The 23,016-nt window shown below is 40.5% G+C and overlaps 2 protein-coding genes across 4 annotated transcripts in view; one reads left to right on the top strand and one right to left on the bottom strand.

The window, feature by feature from the left end:
* Positions 1–11,170, bottom strand: part of cpne3 (copine III) — a 21,701-nt gene extending 10,531 nt beyond the window's left edge. The window contains exons 1-11 of one of the 3 annotated variants that reach the window (XM_064949132.1): positions 11,084–11,170; positions 8,245–8,385; positions 7,750–7,929; positions 6,235–6,309; positions 6,076–6,147; positions 5,798–5,878; positions 4,533–4,622; positions 1,234–1,332; positions 1,006–1,152; positions 657–790; positions 171–225 (exon numbers count right to left, since the gene is read on the bottom strand). In XM_064949132.1, the coding sequence (XP_064805204.1) occupies positions 171–225; positions 657–790; positions 1,006–1,152; positions 1,234–1,332; positions 4,533–4,622; positions 5,798–5,878; positions 6,076–6,147; positions 6,235–6,309; positions 7,750–7,929; positions 8,245–8,376 (1,065 nt within the window). In that variant the 5' untranslated portion in view covers positions 8,377–8,385; positions 11,084–11,170. Of the gene's footprint in view, positions 1–170; positions 226–656; positions 791–1,005; positions 1,153–1,233; positions 1,333–4,532; positions 4,623–5,797; positions 5,879–6,075; positions 6,148–6,234; positions 6,310–7,749; positions 7,930–8,244; positions 8,386–10,337; positions 10,630–11,083 lie in introns of those variants that run through there. The other 2 variants (XM_064949133.1, XM_064949131.1) reach the window with 2 other exon arrangements.
* Positions 11,156–23,016, top strand: rmdn1 (regulator of microtubule dynamics 1). Its single transcript, XM_064949135.1, has 10 exons — positions 11,156–11,287; positions 12,237–12,342; positions 12,524–12,611; positions 15,967–16,126; positions 16,896–16,985; positions 17,082–17,137; positions 19,119–19,206; positions 20,547–20,577; positions 22,048–22,181; positions 22,755–23,016. Exons 1-10 carry the CDS (start codon positions 11,156–11,158, stop codon positions 22,797–22,799), a joined length of 930 nt encoding a protein of 309 aa, XP_064805207.1. The 3' UTR covers positions 22,800–23,016.

Here is a 23,016-nt window from a genome sequence, read left to right as displayed (position 1 = left end):
TTGTGGATTTGCAATTAGTTTGTTAGTTTTCGCTCATTAGCGTTTAGCTAACAGTGGCGGCAAAATGTGATTTCGCTATTAGTTTGTGATAGGGTTTCCTTGCATTATCCTGTTATATGCATCTGTCCACAAGAGATAATGATGTTCACCATATGAAAATCCATATTTACCTGCCAGGTAGGTGGGATCTGTGCTCCAAAGCCAAAGGCAGGGAACATTTTGTCACTGCAGGGAACATTTCAGTCAGATACTTCCCTATCATTCAAAACAATGATACAACCACAATGGAAACTAAGAGGCAGGATCATATCCTCACACCTTGTCTATGGAAACCACCTCAGTCTAACTAAAAAGCTAACTTGCATGAGCACATTCCATCATTAAACATGAAAATCCACACACACACTATCCTAATCATTAACATTCACACATACAATTATTGCCTAAGGTTAACAGAATGCAAAAAGCCAGATAAAGGGTAAGAATGGTATTTTTGCATCCAACAGTTCCAGGGGCAGGCAGTTCAAGCAAAAACATACAGCACCATTGCATTTACATGGGGAAAAATAAATAATTCAGCATATTATGGGTGTGAGTTTCCCAGACACTGCACCATATAAAATGTAGCATATGGGGAGTAGTACAGGTCAGATTACCTGTCGTAGTCTTGGATCACCATGCCAACGGACCAGATGGCAGACAGGTATTCATTGACCCCTTGTGGACTGATGTAGTGGAGAGACTGGGGAGACTTGGGGTCACCGTTTGAGCCTGTGAAGTCAATACCCACCTACAGATGAGAGGGAGACAGAGAGACAAGGCTTATTGTGGTGGCAGTTCAATTCAATTAACTTTATTCAAGACATTTTTGCTGGCAGGCATAGGACACAAATTGAAAGACGATGAATAATAAAAACAGACAAGTGCAATGTACAACACAGAAAAACTCTGCATGAAAGGGCCATTTCTGTGCTAGAGGTCATTTAGAGAGAAATCTTTACTCACAGTGAAGTTAATCTGGCAACCTCCCATGATGTAGTCCAGGAAGGTGTACTCCTTCACCACCTGACACAGCTTCACACTCACCACACCAGAGTTTTTGTATCCCTTCTTCTTCTGTTGCTTTTTACTGTTGATACACTCAAACTCAGCCTGGGGAGGGACAGAGGAGCAAGGATGAGAAGAACCACACAGGCTGACACACGCAGAGTAAACCCTTGCAATCCATCTCACCGGTGAGGAGCGCGATGCCTCTTGCAGACGTTTCATGGTGGTCTCAAAGATTCCAATGAGGTCATGAGATCCATCATTGTCATAGTCGTAGCACTCCACCTTAGGACAAGAATAGAGTCTGAGTTAACAGGTTAGCAACGAGCCACAAAATGACTCCTCAAAAAGGGTGTGTAACATGAACACACAAACGGTTTCAAACCCCAAACAAACATCATTCACATCACACTCAGTAAGAATCAGACCGTGGGTGAACAAGATCATGCAATGGAAAACACCAAACCAAGACGGCAAACCAAACTCAGAGCAAAGGTAACACACACTAAGTTAACTAACACTAATGCACAACAAAAAGATGCCATGATGACAGAGGCTTCATCAACTTCCGCCATTTGTCCAACAAAGACAATATGGATGTCTATGGAAGGGCTGGAACCGTGGCTATCAGTACAGGATGGATACAGCCTACTACAGGGTAAGTGTTCCCCACCCATTCCAGTCTTCCACTACTGACTAGTCACTTCACCCTTCTACTGAAGGCACATGAGGTTGGAGTTGGACACACACACCGTGCTGATGACGGTAGATGACCTGGGTTTAAATAAGATTTGTTTCCTGCTCGATTGAGCTTGTCTGTGATATTGAAAACAATGAAAGAGTCCTTAAAGTGTAGGCACAGGCAGGCTCAATCAAACTTCCAAAAATTTGAACCCAGGTCCGAGGGTAACTCACATGTCCTCCAGTGTGGGTATCAGTTGTTCCTTAAAAGACTGCATTAGGGGTATTTACAGCTGAAAAATCACCAATTGTCAACATCAATCAATGCCCTCAAATGCTGTACAGATTATGTACAGTAGTAGTCCACTTAGCTAATAGTAGAGAAAGATAACCATTTAAAATCTACTATAAAACGTGAGAGTTAATGCAGTTATTTTCCCCCCGCTCTGTTTAAAACTGTTAACAAGTACAGTCACCTCCAACATTATTGGCACCCTTGATAAAGATAAGCAACAAAAAAAGAGACTATAATATAAATAATACAAATACTAAGCTATATTGTATGCCCTCCAAAATTGGCGAAATTATATTATTTTACACTAATACAATTGCTCAGAGAAAGAGATTGTTAAACTAATACAAACAAATCTGAAAAAGATAGGTGTCAAAATGATTGGCACCCCTGAAGAGTCTTATAAAATCTGCATTAACATTCTACTTTTTTCAAGTTAATCTCAGTTTAAGGAACTTTATTGTGGCCAACCATGGTTTCCTGTTTCACTGGGGTATAACAATGAGGCAACCCACATGTAATACATTTTTTTTTTTTTTTTTAACATGTCAACCATCACCATGGGGAAAGGCAAAGAACTCAAAAAATAAGAGACTAATGATTTTTGCCCTTCATACATTGTCTTCAGAAAGTATTCATACCCCTTGACTTATTCCACATGGTGTTACATCCTGAATTCAAAATGGATTTGATTTTTTTCTACATACAATAACACATTATAAAAGTGAGAAAATAAGAATTCACAGCCCTCAGTCAATACTTTGTAGAAGAACCTTTGGCGGCGATCACAGCTGAGCCTTTTTTGGTAAGTCTCTAGAGCTTTGCACACAAGGATGGTACAATATCTGCCCATTATTCAAGCTCTGTCAAGTTGATTGTTGACCATTGCTAGATCAGGTCTTGCCATAGATTTTCAAGCAAATTTAAGTCAAAACTGCCTGTGTTTAGCTGTATTCCTTTTCTTATCCCCCCCCCCCCCCCCAAAAAAAAACATCTTAGTCATTCCACGGAGGGCCGAGTGTCTGCAGGTTTTCGCTCCTCCCTTGTGCTTGATTGATGAATTTAGATCACTAATTAACTCCCTTCACCTGGTTGTCAAGGTCTTAATTGAAAGGAAAACCCAAAAACCAGCAGACACTAGAACCTCTATGGAATGAGTTTGACACCCCTGCCATAGCTAGTCTTTGCCGATGATAGGTATACCTATAACATAATGCAGCCACCACCATGCTTGAAAATGTGAAGAGTAGTACTCAGTGATGTGTTGGATTTGCCCCAAACATAACTTTTTGTCTAGAATAGAAAGTGTTAATTTCTTCACCCCCCCCCCCCACATTATTACTTAAGTGTCTTGTCGCAAGCAGGATGCATATTTGGGAATATTTTTATTCTGTACAGGCTTCCTTTTCTCTCTGTCATGTAGGTTAGTATTGTGGAGTAACTAAAATGTTGATCCATCCTCAGTTTCCTCATATCACAACCATTAAACTGTTTTAAATCGCCATTGTCGCCAATGCATCATGGTGAAATACCTGAGCAGTTTCCTTCCTCTCTGGCAACCGAGTTAGGAAGGACGTCTGTATCTTTGTAGTGACTGGGTGTATTGATACACCATTCAAAGTGTAATTAAGTTAATTAAGAGATATTCATTCAGCATCTGCTTTTTTACTGTTGTTGACAACGACCAAATCGGTGCCTGCCCTTCTAAGCGAGGCATTGATAAACATCCCTGGTCTTTGTGGTTGAATCTGTGCTTGAAATTCACAACTCGATTGAGGAACCTTACAATTATCTGTATGTATGGGGTACAGAGATAGGGTAGTCATTAAAAAATCATGTTAACCACTATTACTCAACAACTTATTATGCAATTTGCTTAGCATATTTTTACTCCTGAACTTATTTAGGCTTGCAATAACAAATGGGTTGAATTCTTATTGACTCAAGACATTTTAGCTTCACATTTAAAATAAAATTAATTTCAAAACATTTCTACAAACAAAATCCACTGACATTATGGGGTATTGTGTGTAGATCAGTGACACAACATATCAATTTAATCCATTTTAAATTCTCCAATCTCAAAACATTATAGAAAAAGGTTCAGTGGCGTTATCCTTGCAAGGGGAAGAGGCACAAAGTAGGTGCCAATAATTGACACCTATCTTTATGATGCAAAAAAAAAAAAAAAAAACTTGTTAAACAGAATCTTTCTCTGAGCAACTGTATTCGTATAAAATAATAATTTCCCCCCTTTTCTTGCACTTATACAATCTATTTTACTTATCTTTTGATCAAATGGTGCCAATAATCGTGGAGGTGAACGTATCTTAAGGTTATTACCTGTGTTATTATCATGCAAACCACACACAATTCCAGAAAAGGTGTTACACCAAAACATTCCCCAAATCAAATACAAAAGATATGGAATTGTTCAGTGTCTGTGCGGTAAGAGTTGCTGATGTGTAAGGTAGGTTAGTACTGGTACAGGTGTGGTTGTGGGTCTACATACCTTTATATGTTTGTCCATGTCTCCTCCACACAGGGACTGCAGGGGGATCCTGAAGGGTTTCCATGTTGGGTTCAGGTTGTTCTTCACCACCTTATTTATGCAGGGCACAGGGACAAATATGGTTATCGTTATCTGTATCGCATTACCACTAACCACAATCTGTATCACAACACCAGTGTCTGGACACAGTACAAGAGCAGACACTCATTAGCTACATAGCATTTGGTTCAATCACATTAGAGGCATCTGGACAGAGAATAGGAGGAGAGTAATGAGCTTCTAGACAAAAGGAGGAAACCATGCAAATGTTATACTGTTTCCAGTGTCAGTCAGTGAACACAGTGCACAATACTGATTGATGGGCATTTGAAATTATTTCACGATTTGAATAATAACGACGTAAATAAAAGAAATGCTCTACTCTCTTGACCAATCAGAATGATGCAAAATGCCACAACAGCGTGCTGTTGTTTTCAGGGTGCTAGCTCGGGAGGTTTTGGGCTAAGGGTAGCCTCGGCTAACAGCAAAGTTGAAAGAAGTCCGATGTTCACTATCAAAGAACTGATTGTTTAAAAAATGATATCTGGTGAGTATTTTGCATTGATCAGTTGGCGCGCATGTAGGCGAATCCCTGAAGTGGGGAAAATAGCAAAACGTTGGAGGGCTAAATGCGCTATGATCGTAAAATGCCTTTTCGTGTAAAACATAATTAGCTTGAAAATAAAACTACTTTTTGCGTCCTCAGAACTGTAGGCTACATTTACAATGCCCAACTGTAAACAACGTACTGTCAAAGCCACATGTCTGAAGCAGCAGTGGCTCAATGCAGTGTATATAAACACTACACTATTACGTTTGTTGTTTTATTAAATTAAGCATTTCAAATGTCATATCCTTGTGTGCAACAATGTCACATGGACAATTTCATTTAGACAACGCTTTTTCATTGTTAAAATAGGCCTCTTTCATTGTTGACAAAATTGAACTCACAAGGGTTCTGATGTCTGTTAGGATTTCTGGATATTCGATTAACCGTGCCATCTCTAGTGTGCAACAGGATATTACGTAGTCTATGGTTATTGACGTCACATTTCACACAGACATTAACATTCACAATATGCAAAAGAGGACCAGGAGTACAGTATATGCTGCATAACTGAATGGAAGTCGTATGTAGTTGTAAAACCAGTTAAGAAGTCTCCTTTGAAATGGGCCGTATGAGAGTCTGTGTTGTACTCCATAGAAATGTCTATGGTGTATTGTACCTCCGTTCTGTGAGCTAGCTGCCATCCCGTCTCTGTCTGCTTGTAGAACTCCAGGTAAGGATCAGACTTCCCAAAGAAATCCTGGAAACAGCCTTATATGTCAAAACATTTTAACACATAAAATGTCACACAACAGACACAAGCATCTCAGCTAACTATTGTGATGCTTTATTTCCCTCAATTATTGGCTTTACAGAGCAGCAAGTAACACTTCAACAGATTCGGCACTCATGGGATGACCCGTGCTTGGTGCACATTCTTCAATATTGTATCAATACCTTGTTGTCCAGTTTCCTTGCTTCAGCCTCAAAATTCACCACCCTGTTGTCTTTTATTTCTTCAGCAATTATCTACAAAGAAAATAAAACAGTAAATAAAAAAAATAAAAAGACAACGACAAACATGATAAACAACAAACATCTCTGTAAATGACTCACTGTAATGGTTCCTCTTCCTGCAGGCCTGTTGTTCTTCAACACCAGTGGTCTAGTATGCTTTCTACCAGACACCACCTGGAAAGGACAATTTGATGCGTAAGAAACACTTGTAATGTAAATGGGCACTTAAGCAATAATGTCCGAGGGGGTGTGGTACATTGCCATATACCACGGCTAAGGGCTGTTCTTATGTGCGACTCGAAGCGGAGTGCCTGGATACAGCCCTTACCAATGCTATATTGGCAATATACCACAAACCCCTGAAGTGTCTTACCTCTGTTATAAACTGGTACCCGGTTTATAAAATGTATTACAAACCAGGTAGTTTGAATTCTGAATGCTGATTGGTTGAAACAGCATTCAGCTGTGTGTATATAAGACAATGTACCACATTTATGATGAAGAAATACTTGTTTATGATGAAGAATACCACACCGCCTCAGGCCTTATTGCCTACATTGACACCGGTGCACTTGAGACAGACAAAGTCCATACAGACTGTTTGTTCAGCCGCCTGAACAGACAGTTAAAAGAAACCTTTAGTGTCAAGTCACAGATTGCACAGCCACTGCACGTCTACATAGGGGTTGTATGCACTGTGCATGATGCTAACTCTCTACGTGAGTGACAGTGGGAAACTGCCTGGAATCACCAAAACAGACTACTGCAACGTCTATCAATATTTATACAATGGGTCGGTCTAATCCTGGACGCTGATTGGTTAAAACCGCAATCCAGCCGGTGTCTATTCCACAAGTTACCACCGGCTAAAGCTATGATGTTGAAATGCCTATTTACCCTGTTCCATCTCACTGCGCAACTCACTGTCTCATTAGCCCAGCCAGACAATTTATAAACTTGATTTCCACTGTAAAAAGCATCAAGACATTATCTGCAATTTCTTTTAGACTAGCAATTGATTTTCAATAGCGGAGATTAATATAAAACTTGTGGGAGTCAGGACGAGACAGACAGGCAGCTTTTCTCAGCCAGTCAAAATCATGAATCAGCATCATTTCTACAGACTTACAAATAAATGTCTGTAGAAAACAGCTAAAACAAATGCAAATACTTTGCTGTTATTCTAGCTGCACTGTTTTACGTGACTAAGTTAGCCGTAGTCGGCTAGCTAGCAAGCAAGGGATATTGCCAGTCAGTATGGCAATATAACATTGAGAACAAACAACTGGGTGGTTCCATAGATGCAGAACTAAAAAAGACTTAATGACTGGGTCACGTCTTGGCAACCGAACAGATAGAACAACCAACCAGCCAGCTTGTGTAGCAACCCTAGATTTGTGTCAGGACTATATCTCGTGGAAGGATGAAATAGTATGAATAAATTCATCAAAATAAAGTTTAACTAAAATATATCAATCAATATTTGAATATGTTGGTAAACCGTTGTATAAAAAGTGGTCGGTGTTTTGCTTAACAATACCCGTGCCAATATATCCTCCAAACACCGGCTTCTCTGGCTTTATTAAGTGAGGAGGGGAAAGAAAAAGACCTCACCTGGCCCAAGGTACACTCCAGCTCTCCCAGGAAATCATCATCACTTAGGTCAACAGTTTTATTGTCGATGTCGTAAATTCCAAACTTCAGCTTTTGCACTATTTCAAAGTAGTAGTCGACGATGAACTTCTTGGCAAACTTTGGCGCAAGGCAATTCTGTACCTTCTCTGTGCGGCCCACCTACGAACACAAAAAATTCAGCCAGTTAGTAATCAAAACATACACATTCTCACACCCTCATGAAACTAATCAACAACATCAAGTGATACTGAATTGGACCAACATTTCAGATTCTTCCTGGAAATAGTTAATGCTCGCTTTAGCCATTCTACAACGCTGAGATGCTCTCCCAAACAGTCAAGCGGAATACTGATTCAAGCTAATCAATTATGCATGATGATGGCTTTGGGGAGAAATCTTTTTTTTTTGCCTAGTTGGGTTAACATTTTAACAATGTCACAGTGTTTCTTGGGCAAACAAGAATCTGTGACTGACCTCGTACCACTGTGACCCAGTAGTGTTCATGAGAAGAACACACAGTGGGTCAGACTTGGAGCCAATGTCCTTGTCCAGAAGATTCTCACAGGAGACAGTCAGCTCCACCTTGGTCACACACTGTGTCGCCATTGGACCTGCCTGTAACAGAGGAGACACAGATAATGTCCCTAGGCAAAATTAAACCATCTGTGCGCTACTGTACATACAAGCATCCAAAGATGTGTTTTTTTCTAACTAGGTTTGATGTAAGTTTGCTTTTATTACAGATACTTTACCAACATTAACTGTGAGGCTAGGCAATAAACCTGAGTAGCAAGGGTGTGGACAGCTAAGCGAAATGTCTAACTTGACTATTGTTTTGACTGTTGACGCACTACAGTAGGAAACATTAGCTGTTATTATTTAATTTAAAAATTACAAATATTATATAAATACAGCGGAGTTAAAGCTGCAATATGTAACTTTTTGAGCCAAATGTGAGTTATAGATCTGTCTATCTCATTGAAAGCAAGTTGAAGAAGCGGTAGAGCTGTTCTGTGTCTGCTATTTCTATGCTTCCCATTCTTAAGTTTTGTTTGTCTTTTACTTTCGTACACCAGATTCAAACAGCTGAAAATAAAATATTGTTGGTCATTGAAAATATATATTCACAGCAGTTTAGATGGTACAATGATTCTCTACACTATGCATTGCTTGTTTTGTCACAAACTGAATTTAGGCAAACTGGAAATGGTGGAGCGATTTCCCCACAAAATGGCTTCATTAGACAGAAATACCCCCTCAGACTATCCCGCAGGTGAAGAAGCTGGATATGGAGGTCCTAGGTTGGCGTGGTCTGCGGTTGTGAGGCCAGGTGGACATACTGCCAAATTCTCTAAAATAATGTTGGAGGCAGCTTATGGTAGAGAAATTAACATTCAATTCTCTGGCAACAGCGCCGGTGGACATTCCTGCAGTCAGCTTGCCAATTGCACACTCTCAAAACTTGAGATATCTGTGGCATTGTGTTGTGTGACAAAAGTGCACATTTTAGAGTGGCCTTTTATCGTCCCCAGCACAAGGTGCACCTGTTTTATTTTATTTCACTTGGCAAGTCAGTTAAGAACAAATTTTTATTTACAATGATGGCCTACCCCGGACAATGCTGGGCCAATTGTGCGCTGCCCCATGGCACTCCCAATAATGGCCGGCTGTGATGCAGCCTGGATTCGAGCCAGGGACTGCAGTGCCTTAGACCGCTGCACCACTCGGGAGTCAAATAATGATCATGCCATTTAAACAGATTCTTGATATACCACCTGTCTGGTGGATCGATTCTTGGCAAAGGAGAAATGCTCACGAACAGGGATGTAAACAAATTTCTGCACAACATTTGAGAGAAATAAGTTTTTCGTGCGTATGGAACATTTCTGGGATATTTTATTTCAGCTCATGAAACCAACACTTTACATGTTGCGTTTATATTTTTGTTCAGTGTAGAAGGAAAATCCTTTATCGTCCCTGAGCTCTGACTTCTCCCACATGCAGACCTCTGGCATCACCGACTTAAAAAATGACCTCAATTACAGCATTTTCTTTCAGAAGTTGAAATATAACAGAACATAATTTATGAAAATAAATAATGATTTTTTTAACCCTAATTTTACAAGCATGATAACTGTACCTTTAGTTTATGAATGACCATTAGCTAATTAGCGTTTCTCAACGCATTCGAAGCGCATCTAACTAGTATTTACGACTTAACTAATAGTAATTATCACCTTTCCACTTGGTTATGAACGTAGCACAAATGAATCATACTGTAGATGGGGCGTGGGAGCTGAGTTAGGCTACTTGTTAGCTAGCTAATTTATTAACATAACTAACTATATATCAGTATTAGCTATGACATAGTAATCGAAAACAGTTGTGGCGGTCTTTCTATCCTGGTTTTGGTTTGACATGTAACGTTAACTGACAGCTGGCTAGCTTGCTGTTTCTCTAGCTAACGTTAGCGGTTTCTATTCGCTCCTGAAACACAACGCGTTAAACAATTTTACATCAATAGCTAAACATAAACAAGCCATGCACGGTATTATTTATTAACTTACCTAAATGAGTTTACTTTACAATACTCTGAGTCCCTGAAGTAATCTGTGTGCTACTAGGATCAAGAGCTGTTCCACAACTGTTCAGTGTCGAATGGACCCTCCGGCCCAAACCCCGCCTTGGGTGTGTCCCAAATACATACTTTGCGTAGTGTCGAAACCAAACGGACCAAAATGGAGAGGGACCACTGAATGTGTCCAATTAGAACCCTTGTTTTTTGTCGCAAAGCCTTTACGGTTTGCAACGGTGAGAAACTGGTCTCATATAATTATATATTCTGTTGATTGCCGTTCTGACTACGGAACCTATGAAGTAGCTTCTTGTTTCTAGTCGACACCATAACCAGAGGACGTATTTTGCCAAAGATGCATTTAAGATCGCCATTAAAAAAAACAGTTTTGAAAAGCATTTTATTTTACTAGGCAAGTCAGTTAAGAACAAATTCTTATTTTCAATGACAGCCTCGGAACTGCCTTGTTCAGAGGCAGAATGACAGATTTGTACCTTGGGATTCCATTTTGCAACCTTATGGTTACTAGTCCAACGCTCTTACCACAAAGCATACCCACCAATGCAATGGTTTCGAAGTTGAACAGTTGATACCAGAAAAAATACTGTGGGAAAAACAAGTTAAACTGTAAAAATGCCAGACCAGTCTTTACAACAACCTGATTTGAAGTTCGTGTTGTTTCTCAACGTGTTCGCTAATTGCGATCTTGAATGACCCGCGTTTGTATCGTATTCTTACCTTTCGAAGTCAAGGCTGTTCGGTTCAGACTTAGAAGTGATCATTCAGCTCTTGACTTGATTAGGGAGAAGGATGGCAGGAGCAACTTTCATGCGATTTGCTGCCCGGACTGTGCTATCGGCACCTGCTTGTAAAGCCGTCAAGATCAGAGGATATCATCGACAATACTTGACTACTTTCAGGAGCAATACCTCAACTATTAACGTAAATAAACCTCAATTTACTTCATTCGCCCAGTTTCTCCTATTGCTGGTGTGAACGTGTTACATGCGCCTGGTAGAATAGAACCAGAGTGGTAGGCTATTTGTTGAAAGTATCTATGTAAAACATACAGTAACTAGATACACTATCCTGATCTGAATGGATGTAGGTGAAAGGTCAGTAGGGCTACACAGTACAGTAGGTAGGGTATTCTTATGTGATGTGATTGTCTCTCCACATTGTTTGACACTCGTTCAGTATCACAATTGAAATGACAATAGGATGCACATGATACAGAATGAACATGACAATATAAATTACATTTGACAATATTGATATTTTGTTATCATTATTATTGTTGTGTTCATTTGATATTACTTGAATACAATACATTTTCTCCCCTGCAAAGCCTGGACAGGTTCCAAGACAAACAACAACAGTGTGTCTTGAATAAATAGGCCAAGGGGCCTACTGCCTTGATTAGGGGAGAATCTCAGTTAATATCATCCGTGTCCTCTCTCCTCACCTCCTTCTCAAAACTCATTGGATGAGAAAGCCAGAAGTCCTGCACCTCTAATCTTCTCCAATGGGTTTTGAGAAGGAGGCAAGGACGCGAGGAGTATGCAATTGAAATTCTCCCTCAGAATTGTCGCTCTGCATTTGTTGTGACTCGGGTACTTTCGGTAGGGCTACTTTCTAGCAGAGGGACCTGAGCTAGTATGAAAAACAATGTGGATTCCTCACAAGTAGTGAATTGGGGAGGGGGGGGGTCTAATATAGACAAGCCAGAGAGGTAACTGGTGGAATTTTTTATATAGGCTTGGTCTATCTACTGAGCATATAACGTCTTGTGAAGCAGTCTTTAGTCATATCTGGTTTTATCAGGCTGTGACTGACAAGTGTTTTATGTCTTCAACTCAACTACCTTTGTCTGTTCCGTTCTCTGGTGCAGGGAGGAAGAACTGCATTCTTGCTCACCTTACCAGTACTATCTTATCTAGGCGTGGAAGCCTACAGGAGGATGCAGAGTGCAACTGTGGTCCATGCTCTGGAAAAAGGTACACACCGCCTGGAAATTAGTAATTCAGAAAGGTTTTAATTATATGTAATATCAAAATAATTTGAAAGGGATACAGCTATTGAGTCAGGCAGAAAAATTCCTGATTAAACATGCAAATGTATGATTTGGGGCTTTTTCCTATCCAGATTCTCTAATGGCACCTCTATTTTGTATTCTAGCTGAAGAGGCTGTGGAACAAGCAGACTACCTGTACAGCTGTGGGGAGACAGAGAAACTCTACCAGCTTCTGCTACAATATAAGGACAGGTAGACCTACTGTATTTCATAAACATGTTAAGGCATGTGTTGTCCATTGCATGTGTATAAGACAGAGACCATTGCAAAAACAGAATGGTAGTACGTATTGATTGGGTTTGGCTGGGATCCAGAACAATTTTGCAAGTCAGGTTGTCTCACTGTTTAGGCATCATGTTACGAATCCCTTTTGGCCCGACAGTCTAGGGGGGGATGGTAATGAGATCCGTAACATAACTCATGCAAATTATTATTGTGACAAAGGAAAAGTGTGAACGAAATAACCACAACAGAAATCTACCGTCAAACTCTAGGTTTATTTATAAACACACGGTAATGGGGGGAGCAGGAAAAGGGGCTGAGCTGGACCCAAGGAAAGAAACAATAAGTATTCAAAAACACCCCTAAGCTAGACTAGCCTACTTTAACAACAGCTAACTAACCAAAATTACAGTGGGTGGTCCGCCCAGTTCTAACTAGTGTATTTAACAAAGTTCACCTACGGGTAGTGTATGCCCATGGGCGACTTGTCTTGTTTCCCCCTTTTCCCACCAGCAATCAACACAAACACCATAACCAAAAACAATACTCACAGGTGATGACAAAGTGCTATGAGGTGCTTAAACAAAAGAGAGGTTAAGACACAGCGAGAGTGAAACACAGAGACCTACAGACATGACATTTACAGAGAGATTGAGCTCCAGAACAAACAAATGATGGGGTTTTTAAACCATGGGGAAGGAACTGTGATAGGTCAGGAAATAGGAGGAGGTGTGTCTTCTGATTGATGATTGATTGTTGACTGATTGGGGAGTGATGATTTTCACCTGAGAGGGGAGAAGGAGAGAAAAGAAACACACACACAGGATACACACACTCACAGGATAACTGTATCCGTAACACTCCCACCCTTAAAAGAGCAACCCTAGGGGTTGCGACTACAGTATTTCTATGAATACTCACAACAAAGCAACAACCTTGCAAAACATACAGAAATCATTTTCACACACGAGACAAAGCATCTGCCAACACATTATCATTAACAAAAACTGGTTACCCGATTTTGTCTTCGGTAACGGTCCGACACAATCAACCACCACATGCTCGAATGGTTCACCTATGACAGGTATGGGGCAAAGAGGAGCGGGAGGAATAACCTGATTTGGTTTTCCTGTTATCTGACATGTGTGGCATATCCGACAGAACTGAGCCACATCTTGTTTTAAACCCGGCCAAAAGAAATGTCGAAGGATCCGATCATAAGTTTTTGTGATTCCTAAATGACCAGACCACTGGTGATCATGAGCAAGGGATAACACATTTTGTCGAAAGGCTGTAGGAATCACTATTTGGTAAACAGCATTCCAATCTCCATCTGCGTCAACATGGGATTTCCATTTACGCATGAGGAGATTACCATCAATGAAGTAAGCCACGTTCTTCTTCTTCACATCTTCCAATGAGACAACACTAGAAAAACATTTAGCAAGCTTGTTGTCAACCTTTTGGTTAGCAATCAGCTGCTCACGAGTGACTGGTAACTGTATTGCATCAGCAATAAGTTCAACGTTCTTTGATTCTTTCCTGGGCTGTTTGTCAGAGGTGATCAGCTTCTCAGAGGTATCACACAATCCATCCTCTTGATCAACCTCTTTGAACAGAACAGTGTTCGACAAATCTATCTCATCACCCTCTTGTCGTGCCTGAGCACGAGTGACAGCACAAGCGGGGAACACATGTGGATAACTCTGTGCCAGCTCATTCGAGAGAGAGTGGTCACTTTTATCCAATACTTCCAATACGGGTACTACCTTTCCTCCGGCAATATCGTTACCCATTATAAAGGTCACACCTTTCACTGGCAACATAGGGCGTACCCCCACTCTGAATATTCCACTGATTAACTCAGAGTGTACTTTCACAAAGTGCAATGGCACTGGGACAAAACCCATTTCAATACCCTGCACTAACACACTGGAACCACAGTATGTATCGTCAGATAAGGGCAACACATCAGACAATATAAACGACTGCGCTGCACCAGTATCTCTAAGGATTTTAACCGGTCGTTGAGACGCTTCGTCATTCGTTAGGGACACAAACCCCTCAAATGAATGGTTCATAACTGCGGTCGGGGACTGAGACTTTCAAACTACAGTTACCCTGAGGCACCTGTTTTGTTGCAGACCTCACAACCGTACGAATTAGAGCAACACCTGTTGGTGGCTTGGCACGAAGAGGCATCCCTTGTTTGCATTTAAGCAGGAAGCAATCATTAATCATGTGTCCTACTTTATGACAATAGAAACATGGACGCTCATTCTTCTGGCGTGCTTGACATACTACTGCTGGCCGACTAGGGCAAAAGGTAGGAAACTCAGTGGTTCTACTCTCAGTTTGAGCCGAAAACACACTCTTGTGCGTCAACACAAACTCGTCTGCCAACACAGACGCTTCTGCCAGGGAGAATACTTTCTGTTCGTTTAGGTAAACTACAATGCGTTCGGGTAAGCAATTATTAAACTCTTCCAACAAGATTAACTCCCGGAGAGAGTTGAAATCAGTTACCTTACTAGCAGCATGCCATTTATCAAACAGATTTCCCTTGTCTCTAGCAAATTCCACATAAGTTTTACTAGAAGACTTTCTATGAGACCTAAATCTCTGTCGGTATGCCTCAGGCACAAGCTCATAGGCACGAAGAACAGTAGCTTTGACCACTTCATAATTCAAACTGTCCTCCAGAGGTAGCGCTGACAAAACCTCTTGGGCTTTACCAGTTAATTTACACTGAAGTAATAGGCACCAAACCTCTTCAGGCCATTTCAATGCTACGGCTATACGCTCAAATACACAAAAATAGGAGTCAACCTCTGACTCTCTGAACAAAGGTACTAAGACAATCTGCCTACTAATGTCAAACGTGTTTGAGGACACAGCAGGTGAGGACGGCTCACAAACAGGCACAGTAGGACCGGAGGCTAGCCTCGCTGTCTCTGCCTCAAGTTCCATCTGGCGCATTTTGAACTCCAACTGCCTTTGTTCTCTGTCTGCCTCAATTTTACACATCTCCAAATGCCGTTGTTCTTTTTCTGCCTCTGTTTTACACTTCTCCAACTGGAGAGTCTCTCGCCTAACTGTATCCGTAACACATCAGTTTGAGGTCTTTGTACGAACGAGTAAAAATCCGTGACAAAGCTACAGTACCGTTCAGGAACTCAGCAATCAAGGTCAGATGACTTAAGCCTTAAAACAACACCGAATGCCCTCCAAATACTGTTAAAATGTTCTTTCTCTTTCTGTCCCACTAAATTCTACTGACCATTCAGCAATGACATTTTTGGAAATAAAATATTTGTGTGTCCAGTGATGATGCAGAGTTCCTGTGGAGGCTGGCGCGGGCATCTCGTGACCTCTCCCTCCTCGCTCACATTGCTGCTGACGAGAAGAAGAGGCTGACCTTTGAGGCGTTTGACTACGCCAAGAAGGCTCTGGAGAAAAATGAGGCCTGCTTCGCAGCACACAAAGTAATAAACGCCTATGGTTTCTTCTCATTGAATCTCTGAAGAGAACCTACTACTATTACTGCTGTGAAACTAAGCTAAATCATGGTTTTGATCAGGTTCATTTGCCTGCATAATGTTGGGGCTACTGTAATAAGATTAATCCGTTAACACCTGGTTTGCTGCTATCGACACAGTGGACAAGTTGCTACAAGTCCGGTTGAGGTAAACATTCTAATAGAGCTTTGGTGAAAGGACAATTCAATCCCTAATAGCACAGAGGCTAAAAAAGCCAAGGCCAATAGCACAGTGAAAAGATCATGGATAAATCTCTTCATGGGCTGCTGGCAAAAAAATCTTAATTATTCTTCTGTGTCTCAAGATTATATAGTAATTCTGAATTATGTATACATGCATAAGTACACACGTTGGTTCATAGGAAACTGATACAACTTTCAATTGAACAGTGAAACATTTGCTACTTTGTCATGTTTACTGGCACAAAGAGGAAAATTCAGCAGTTAACCAAGTGCAAGGGTAGGATTCTCTGTTTTTGAGACCTAGAATCCTCTGATAATGGAATACAATTGGAGATTTATAAAATACTTCGGACCGTTTAAGTTGCACAAGCAATTAAGCAGGCTAATCATATTAAATGCTAATGCAAATCATAAGCAAATATATGTGAGAATATGGATGACGATCTTGGTCATGGTTTAGGCATCCTGGTCGGCCCCTGCAGTATTTATGTGGGTATTCTAATTTCTATATCCCTCGTCTCTCTCTTGGTTAGTGGTATGCAGTGTGTCTCAGTGACATAGGCGATTACGAGGGGGTCAAAGTAAAAATAGGAAATTCTTACATCATTAAAGAACATTTACAGGTAAGTGTTTTTTTTAAATAATTTACAGTATGTCATATCATATGATTATTCATTTAAATATTGGCAGCATTCTAAAACAAAATGTATCTTCCATAGAGGGCTATCGAGCTAAATCCTAAAGATGCCACATCTATCCATATCTTGGGTTATTGGTGAGTTATACACTTTCCATGACAGACTGACAAGGTGAATCCAGGTGAAAGCTATGATCCCTTACTGATGTCACTTGTTAAATCCACTTCAATCCGTGTAGATCTGGATAAGAGCGTCTGCCAAATGACTTAAATGTAAATGTAGATGAGGAGGAGGAGACAGGTTAAAGAAGGATTTTTAAACCTTGAGACATGGATTGTGTGTGTGTGCCATTGAGGGTGAATGGGCAAGACAAAGAATGTAAGTGCCTTTGAACGGTTATGGTATTAAGTGCCGGTTTGTGTCAAGAATTGGGTTCACGCTCAACAGTTTCCCGTGTGTATCAAGAATGATCCAACCAACTTGACAACTGTGGGAAGCATTGGAGTCAGCATTGGCCAGCATCCCTGTGGAACACTTTTGACACCTTGTAGAGTAAATGCCCCAATGAATTGAAGTTGGTATGAGGGCAAAAGGGGATCTATATTAGGAAAGAGTTCCTAATGTTTAGTATACTCAGTGTAGGTTATTTATTCTGGAAATTATGTACACTACCGATCAAAAGTTTGGGGTCACTTAGAAATGTCCTTGTTTTTGAAAGAAAAGCAAATTTTTTGTACATTAAAATAACATAAAATTGATCAGAAATACAGTGTAGACATTGTTAATGTTGTAATTGACTATTGTAGCTGGAAACGGCAGATTTTTTTGTTAATGGAATATCTACATAGGTGTAGTGGCCCATTATCAGCAACCATCACTCCTGTGTTACAGTGGCACGTTAATCCAAGTCAGTTTATGATATTAAAAGGCTAGTTCATCATTAGAAAACCCTTTTACATTTATGTTAGCACAGCAGGAAACTGTTGTACTAATTTAAAGAAGCAATAAAACTGTCCTCCTTTAGACTAGTTGAGTATCTAGAGCATCAGCATTTGTGGGTTCGATTACAGGCTCAAAATGGCCGGAAACAAAGACCTTTCTTCTAAAACTCGTCAGTCTATTCTTGTTCTGAGAAATGAACGCTATTCCATGCGAGAAATTGCCAAGAAACTGAAGATCTCGTACAACGCTGTGTACTACTTCCTTCACAGAACAGCGCAAACTGGCCCTAACCATAATAGAAAGAGGAGTGGGAGGCCCCGATGTACAACTGAGCAAGATGACAAGTACATTAGAGTGTCTAGTTTGAGAAACAGACTCCTCACAAGTCCTCAAATGACAGCTTCATTAAATAGTACCCGCAAAACACCAGTCTCAACCTCAACAGGGAAGGTGACTCCGGGATGCTGGCCTTCTACGCAGAGTTCCTCTGTCCAGTGTCTATGTTCTTTTGCCCATCTTAATCTTTTATTTTTATTGGCCAGTCTGAGATATGGCTTTTTCTTTGCAACTCTGCCTAGATGGCCAGCATCCCGTAGTCATCTCTTCACTGTTGAGGTTGAGACTGGTGTTTTCAGCTGTGCTAACATAATTGCAAAAAGTTTTTCTAATGATCAATTAGCCTTTTAAAATGATAAACTTGGAACACAGGAGTGATAGTTGCTGATAATGGGCCTCTGTACGCCTATGTAGATATTCCATTAATAAAATGCAGTTTTCAGCGACAACATTAACAATGTCTACACTGTATTTCTGATCAATTTTATGTTATTTTAATGGACAAAATAATGGTCTTTCAAAAACAATGACATTTCTAAGTGACCTCAAACTTTTGAACGATAGTGTATATAAAAATGAACTGTTACTTCTTAGGCAAGTTTTTGTTCCGTGTCTAAAGATACACAGCCTGTTTTGCCGGAGTCTGGGGTAGTGGTCTAAGCTCCCGATTCCAGACCACACATGGCAACAAGGTTTTCAGGGGTTTGAGGCCCAGCTTGGTCAACTGTCTGCGCACTACCTTCAGTACCCCTCTCGGTCTCCCAATCTTTAATTACACGTTTCCTGTCGAAAACAATATCAAAATGATGGGCTAGTGACACAGCCTGTTTTCTCATTTAGGTGTTTTGCCTTCGCTGAGTTGGCGTGGTATCAACGTAAAGTGGCAGCCATGATCTTCGCCTCTCCTCCCACTGCTACATACGAAGAGGTGTGTTACATCCTAAATGGCACCCTATCCCCTATATACAGTGAGCTCCAAAAGTATTGGCACAGTGACACATCATTGCTGAAAATGTGTCACTGTCAATGAGTGCAAACTTGAGCAGTATGAAAATTCTGTGCGACTTTCAGCGCAGGTTTACTGTGAACACTGAGGCTGTACCCACTTTAAGTTTGTTTTAACAGTGGCCAAGTAGGCTACTGTGGCTATTTGATCATAATGTAGGCCTAGCAGTTGCCTACCATCAAAAACAATGGAGAAAAACACATTCCATAACATTTTGACATGGAAATAACTGTTTTATCATTCAGCCTACAGAAGCAGCCAATGTGTAGTGTTCAATGCCTACATCCTATCAGACGTCTGAAGAAAAAAAAAAACATGCATTAACCTGTTTATTCACTCGTCCTTCAGACGAGTTGACTGAAATGTTGTATTTGATGCAAGAAACCACTTCACAAAATAAAATTCTTTATTATTCTCATACCATTATTACAGAGAATCAAACAAATTATGTTACGCTCTGCCTATTGGCTACTTAGTTTATTCAAGACGTCTCAAAATACAACACTTTAAGACAGAAATCGAGTCGGGCTTTTCTGAGTCGCGTTTGAAAGATGGCTAGAAATGCACACCTTTTATGCTCTTGTTTGAAGCAACAACTCCCCCATTGTTGACTAGAACTGGGTTAATAATTCACTAACTAGCTAAGAATATGCAGTTCTCACTTTGATCTCAAAACAAGCGCATCGACACACGACGAATGGCACAGATCCATATATGGCAATGGCTATTTACACATAGGCCTACTGCAGCTCTGATTGGTTATGCAGCAAGTCGTGCCTGTCAATGCAATAAAATCCTACTCCAATGCGCTCGGCTTACAGTAAAATCTCTTGCATAGTTCTTATTGCATAATAAATCCTGAATAGTTGTTTCGGTATATTATATTGAAAGTGGCTAATATTGTGTTGATTCGATCACAATTGCCACAGTAGTGAAACGTTGAGAAAGTTGAGTGAAATTCAATCTCGAGCTTCTCTGTGCTGGCTCATATTTCTTCTGTGCGGCAGTCTGAGGTGAGCTGCGCAGTAGATGGAACATTGGACCGTTCCAATACCTTTGGAGCTCACTGTATGCACTACTTTTGACCAGGACCTATGGGTACTAGTCAAAATAAGTGCACTATATAGGTGATAGGGGGCAATTTGGGACAGATCCGTGATGTCATACTTATTTTTTATCCACAGTTTTTTGTATATGAACAGTACAAGATCATTGAAAAATGTAAGACATCATGTTTGACTATCATTTTTGTTTCACCTCAGGCTTTGGCGTTCTTCCTGAAAGCTGAAGAAGGTTTGTTGTTCTAAGTGCTAAATTTTAACACAATACAATGTAAAGATTAACCACAGCCTGTCGTTTCCAATAGGAACAAATGAGTCAGAGTAGGCAGAACAAGCAAGGGGGGGCAGAGCAAAGCATGAGCTAGCGAGATCCTATTGGCGCGTTCTTGCATATTTCCGTTAGGGAACGCCTACACTGACGTGCAATCACCCAATTTCCCCTTGAACTCCTTCTAATCAACGCAATTTTTAAAACTTTGTCAAAGGGTAAAATCTAACAAACTTATTCCACTCTGTTCGTAAGAGATTTTAGTTTTGGGAAAAGAAAACTGTATTGAAATCAATTCTTTAATTGATAAGAAAATTAGCATAATGTCTGCAAAAATCTCTCGCTCCATCTTTTCCCACTGCCGGCCACTGGGCTTCCTCTCATCACCATATTTGATAGTGAGTGGAAACGCCAACCGGATGCTTCACACTTATACATTCTATGAAATATCTGTCTCAAAATCAAATCAAATTTTATTTGTCACATACACATGGTTAGCAGATGTTAATGCGAGTGTAGCGAAATGCTTGTGCTTCTAGTTCCGACAATGCAGTAATAACCAACAAGTAATCTAACTAACAATTCCAAAACTAATTTCTTATACACAGTGTAAGGGGATAAAGAATATGTACATAAAGATATATGAATGAGTGATGGTACAGAGCAGCATAGGCAAGATACAGTAGATGGTATCGAGTACAGTATATACATATGAGATGAGTATGTAAACAAAGTGGCATAGTTAAAGTGGCTAGTGATACATGTATTACATAAGGATGCAGTAGATGATATAGAGTACAGTATATACGTATACATATGAGATGAATAATGTAGGGTATGTAAACATTATATTAGGTAGCATTGTTTAAAGTGGCTAGTGATATATTTTACATCATTTCCCATCAATTCCCATTGTTAAAGTGGCTGGAGTTGAGTCAGTGTGTTGGCAGCAGCCACTCAATATTAGTGGTTGCTGTTTAACAGTCTGATGGCCTTGAGATAGAAGCTGTTTTTCAGTCTCTTGGTCCCAGCTTTGATGCACCTGTACTGACCTCGCCTTCTGGATGATAGCGGGGTGAACAGGCAGTGGCTCGGGTGGGTGTTGTCCTTGGTGATCTTTATGGCCTTCCTGTAACATCGGGTGGTGTAGGTGTCCTGGAGGGCAGGTAGTTTGCCCCCGGTGATGCGTTGTGCAGACCTCAATACCCTCTGGAGAGCCTTACGGTTGTGGGCGGAGCAGTTGCCGTACCAGGCGGTGATACAGCCCGCCAGGATGCTCTCGATTGTGCATCTGTAGAAGTTTGTGAGTGCTTTTGGTGACAAGCCAAATTTCTTCAGCCTCCTGAGGTTGAAGAGGCGCTGTCTGTGTTTCTAAAGCCAAACTTTATGCAATACAAGTCAACGTTTATCTCTCATTTGATCATCTTTCCATAGTGGACCCAAACTTCTACAGTAAGAATCTACTTATGCTAGGGAAGTCCTACATGTCATTGAAGGACCAGGGGAATGCTGTGCTCTGGCTGAGAAAGGCACGGGACTACCCCCCTCACACAGAGGAAGACAAGGAGGTAAAATGCAATACTGTGCGGGCCGGTTTCCTGGACACATATTTAACCTGGTCCAGGAGATTCTCCATTGAAAGGGTGTTTTAGTCCAAGACTATGCTTAACCTGTGTCCAGAAACCGGCCCTATAACTGTTACCTGTATTTTAATTGGACATTTACGTGCTCGCCAGAAGTGGGAATCTTCCCAATAAAAAAGTCGCAAGTCTGACGTTATATTCAAGTCGGAAAAAATGATTAAACAAATAACATTTTAGCTAGATAGATAAGCTAAGTTTGCTAATAATCAAGTTAGCCAGAATTCATTTACATTGACAATATGGTCATGCTAGTTACATTATCCACATTGACAAGTTTGTAATAGCCAAACTGATTTGTTGTCATCTTTTGATTGAAAGATCAGTGGTGAAATGTCACAACATGTTCTGAGTTTCCCACAACAACTTCGAGGGTGTGAATTAAAATTTCCCAGTCGGAACTCAGAACTTCAGATAACTCCCACAGCACGTGAACGCACCATTATCACAGTATACTCTGACTGTATAGGAGCTAATTTGTTTATTTCCTGTTCTTCATAGGTCCATAAAGAAGCCCTTGACCTCCTGAAGAAGCTCAGTGCATAAGATGACCTAGTCACATGGAGGCAAGAGTGCACTGTGTTGATAATAGGTGTAATCTATGTCTATCTACTATATGTATATTTTTGTTCCTAACACAAGAGTGTACATAGGCTATACTGTACGGCCTTAACAGGAAATGATACATGCTTTTCCACTAACCTGTGTATCGTGATTTACAGATGCTGTGATTTAACTTTAATTAAACATTATTTTAATTTAA

Source organism: Oncorhynchus masou, chromosome 30, assembly GCF_036934945.1.
Source record: "Oncorhynchus masou masou isolate Uvic2021 chromosome 30, UVic_Omas_1.1, whole genome shotgun sequence".
Classification (NCBI taxonomy): Eukaryota; Metazoa; Chordata; class Actinopteri; order Salmoniformes; family Salmonidae; genus Oncorhynchus; species Oncorhynchus masou.
The sequence above is the reverse complement of the archived record's forward strand: the minus strand, read 5'-3'. Positions and strand labels throughout refer to the sequence as shown.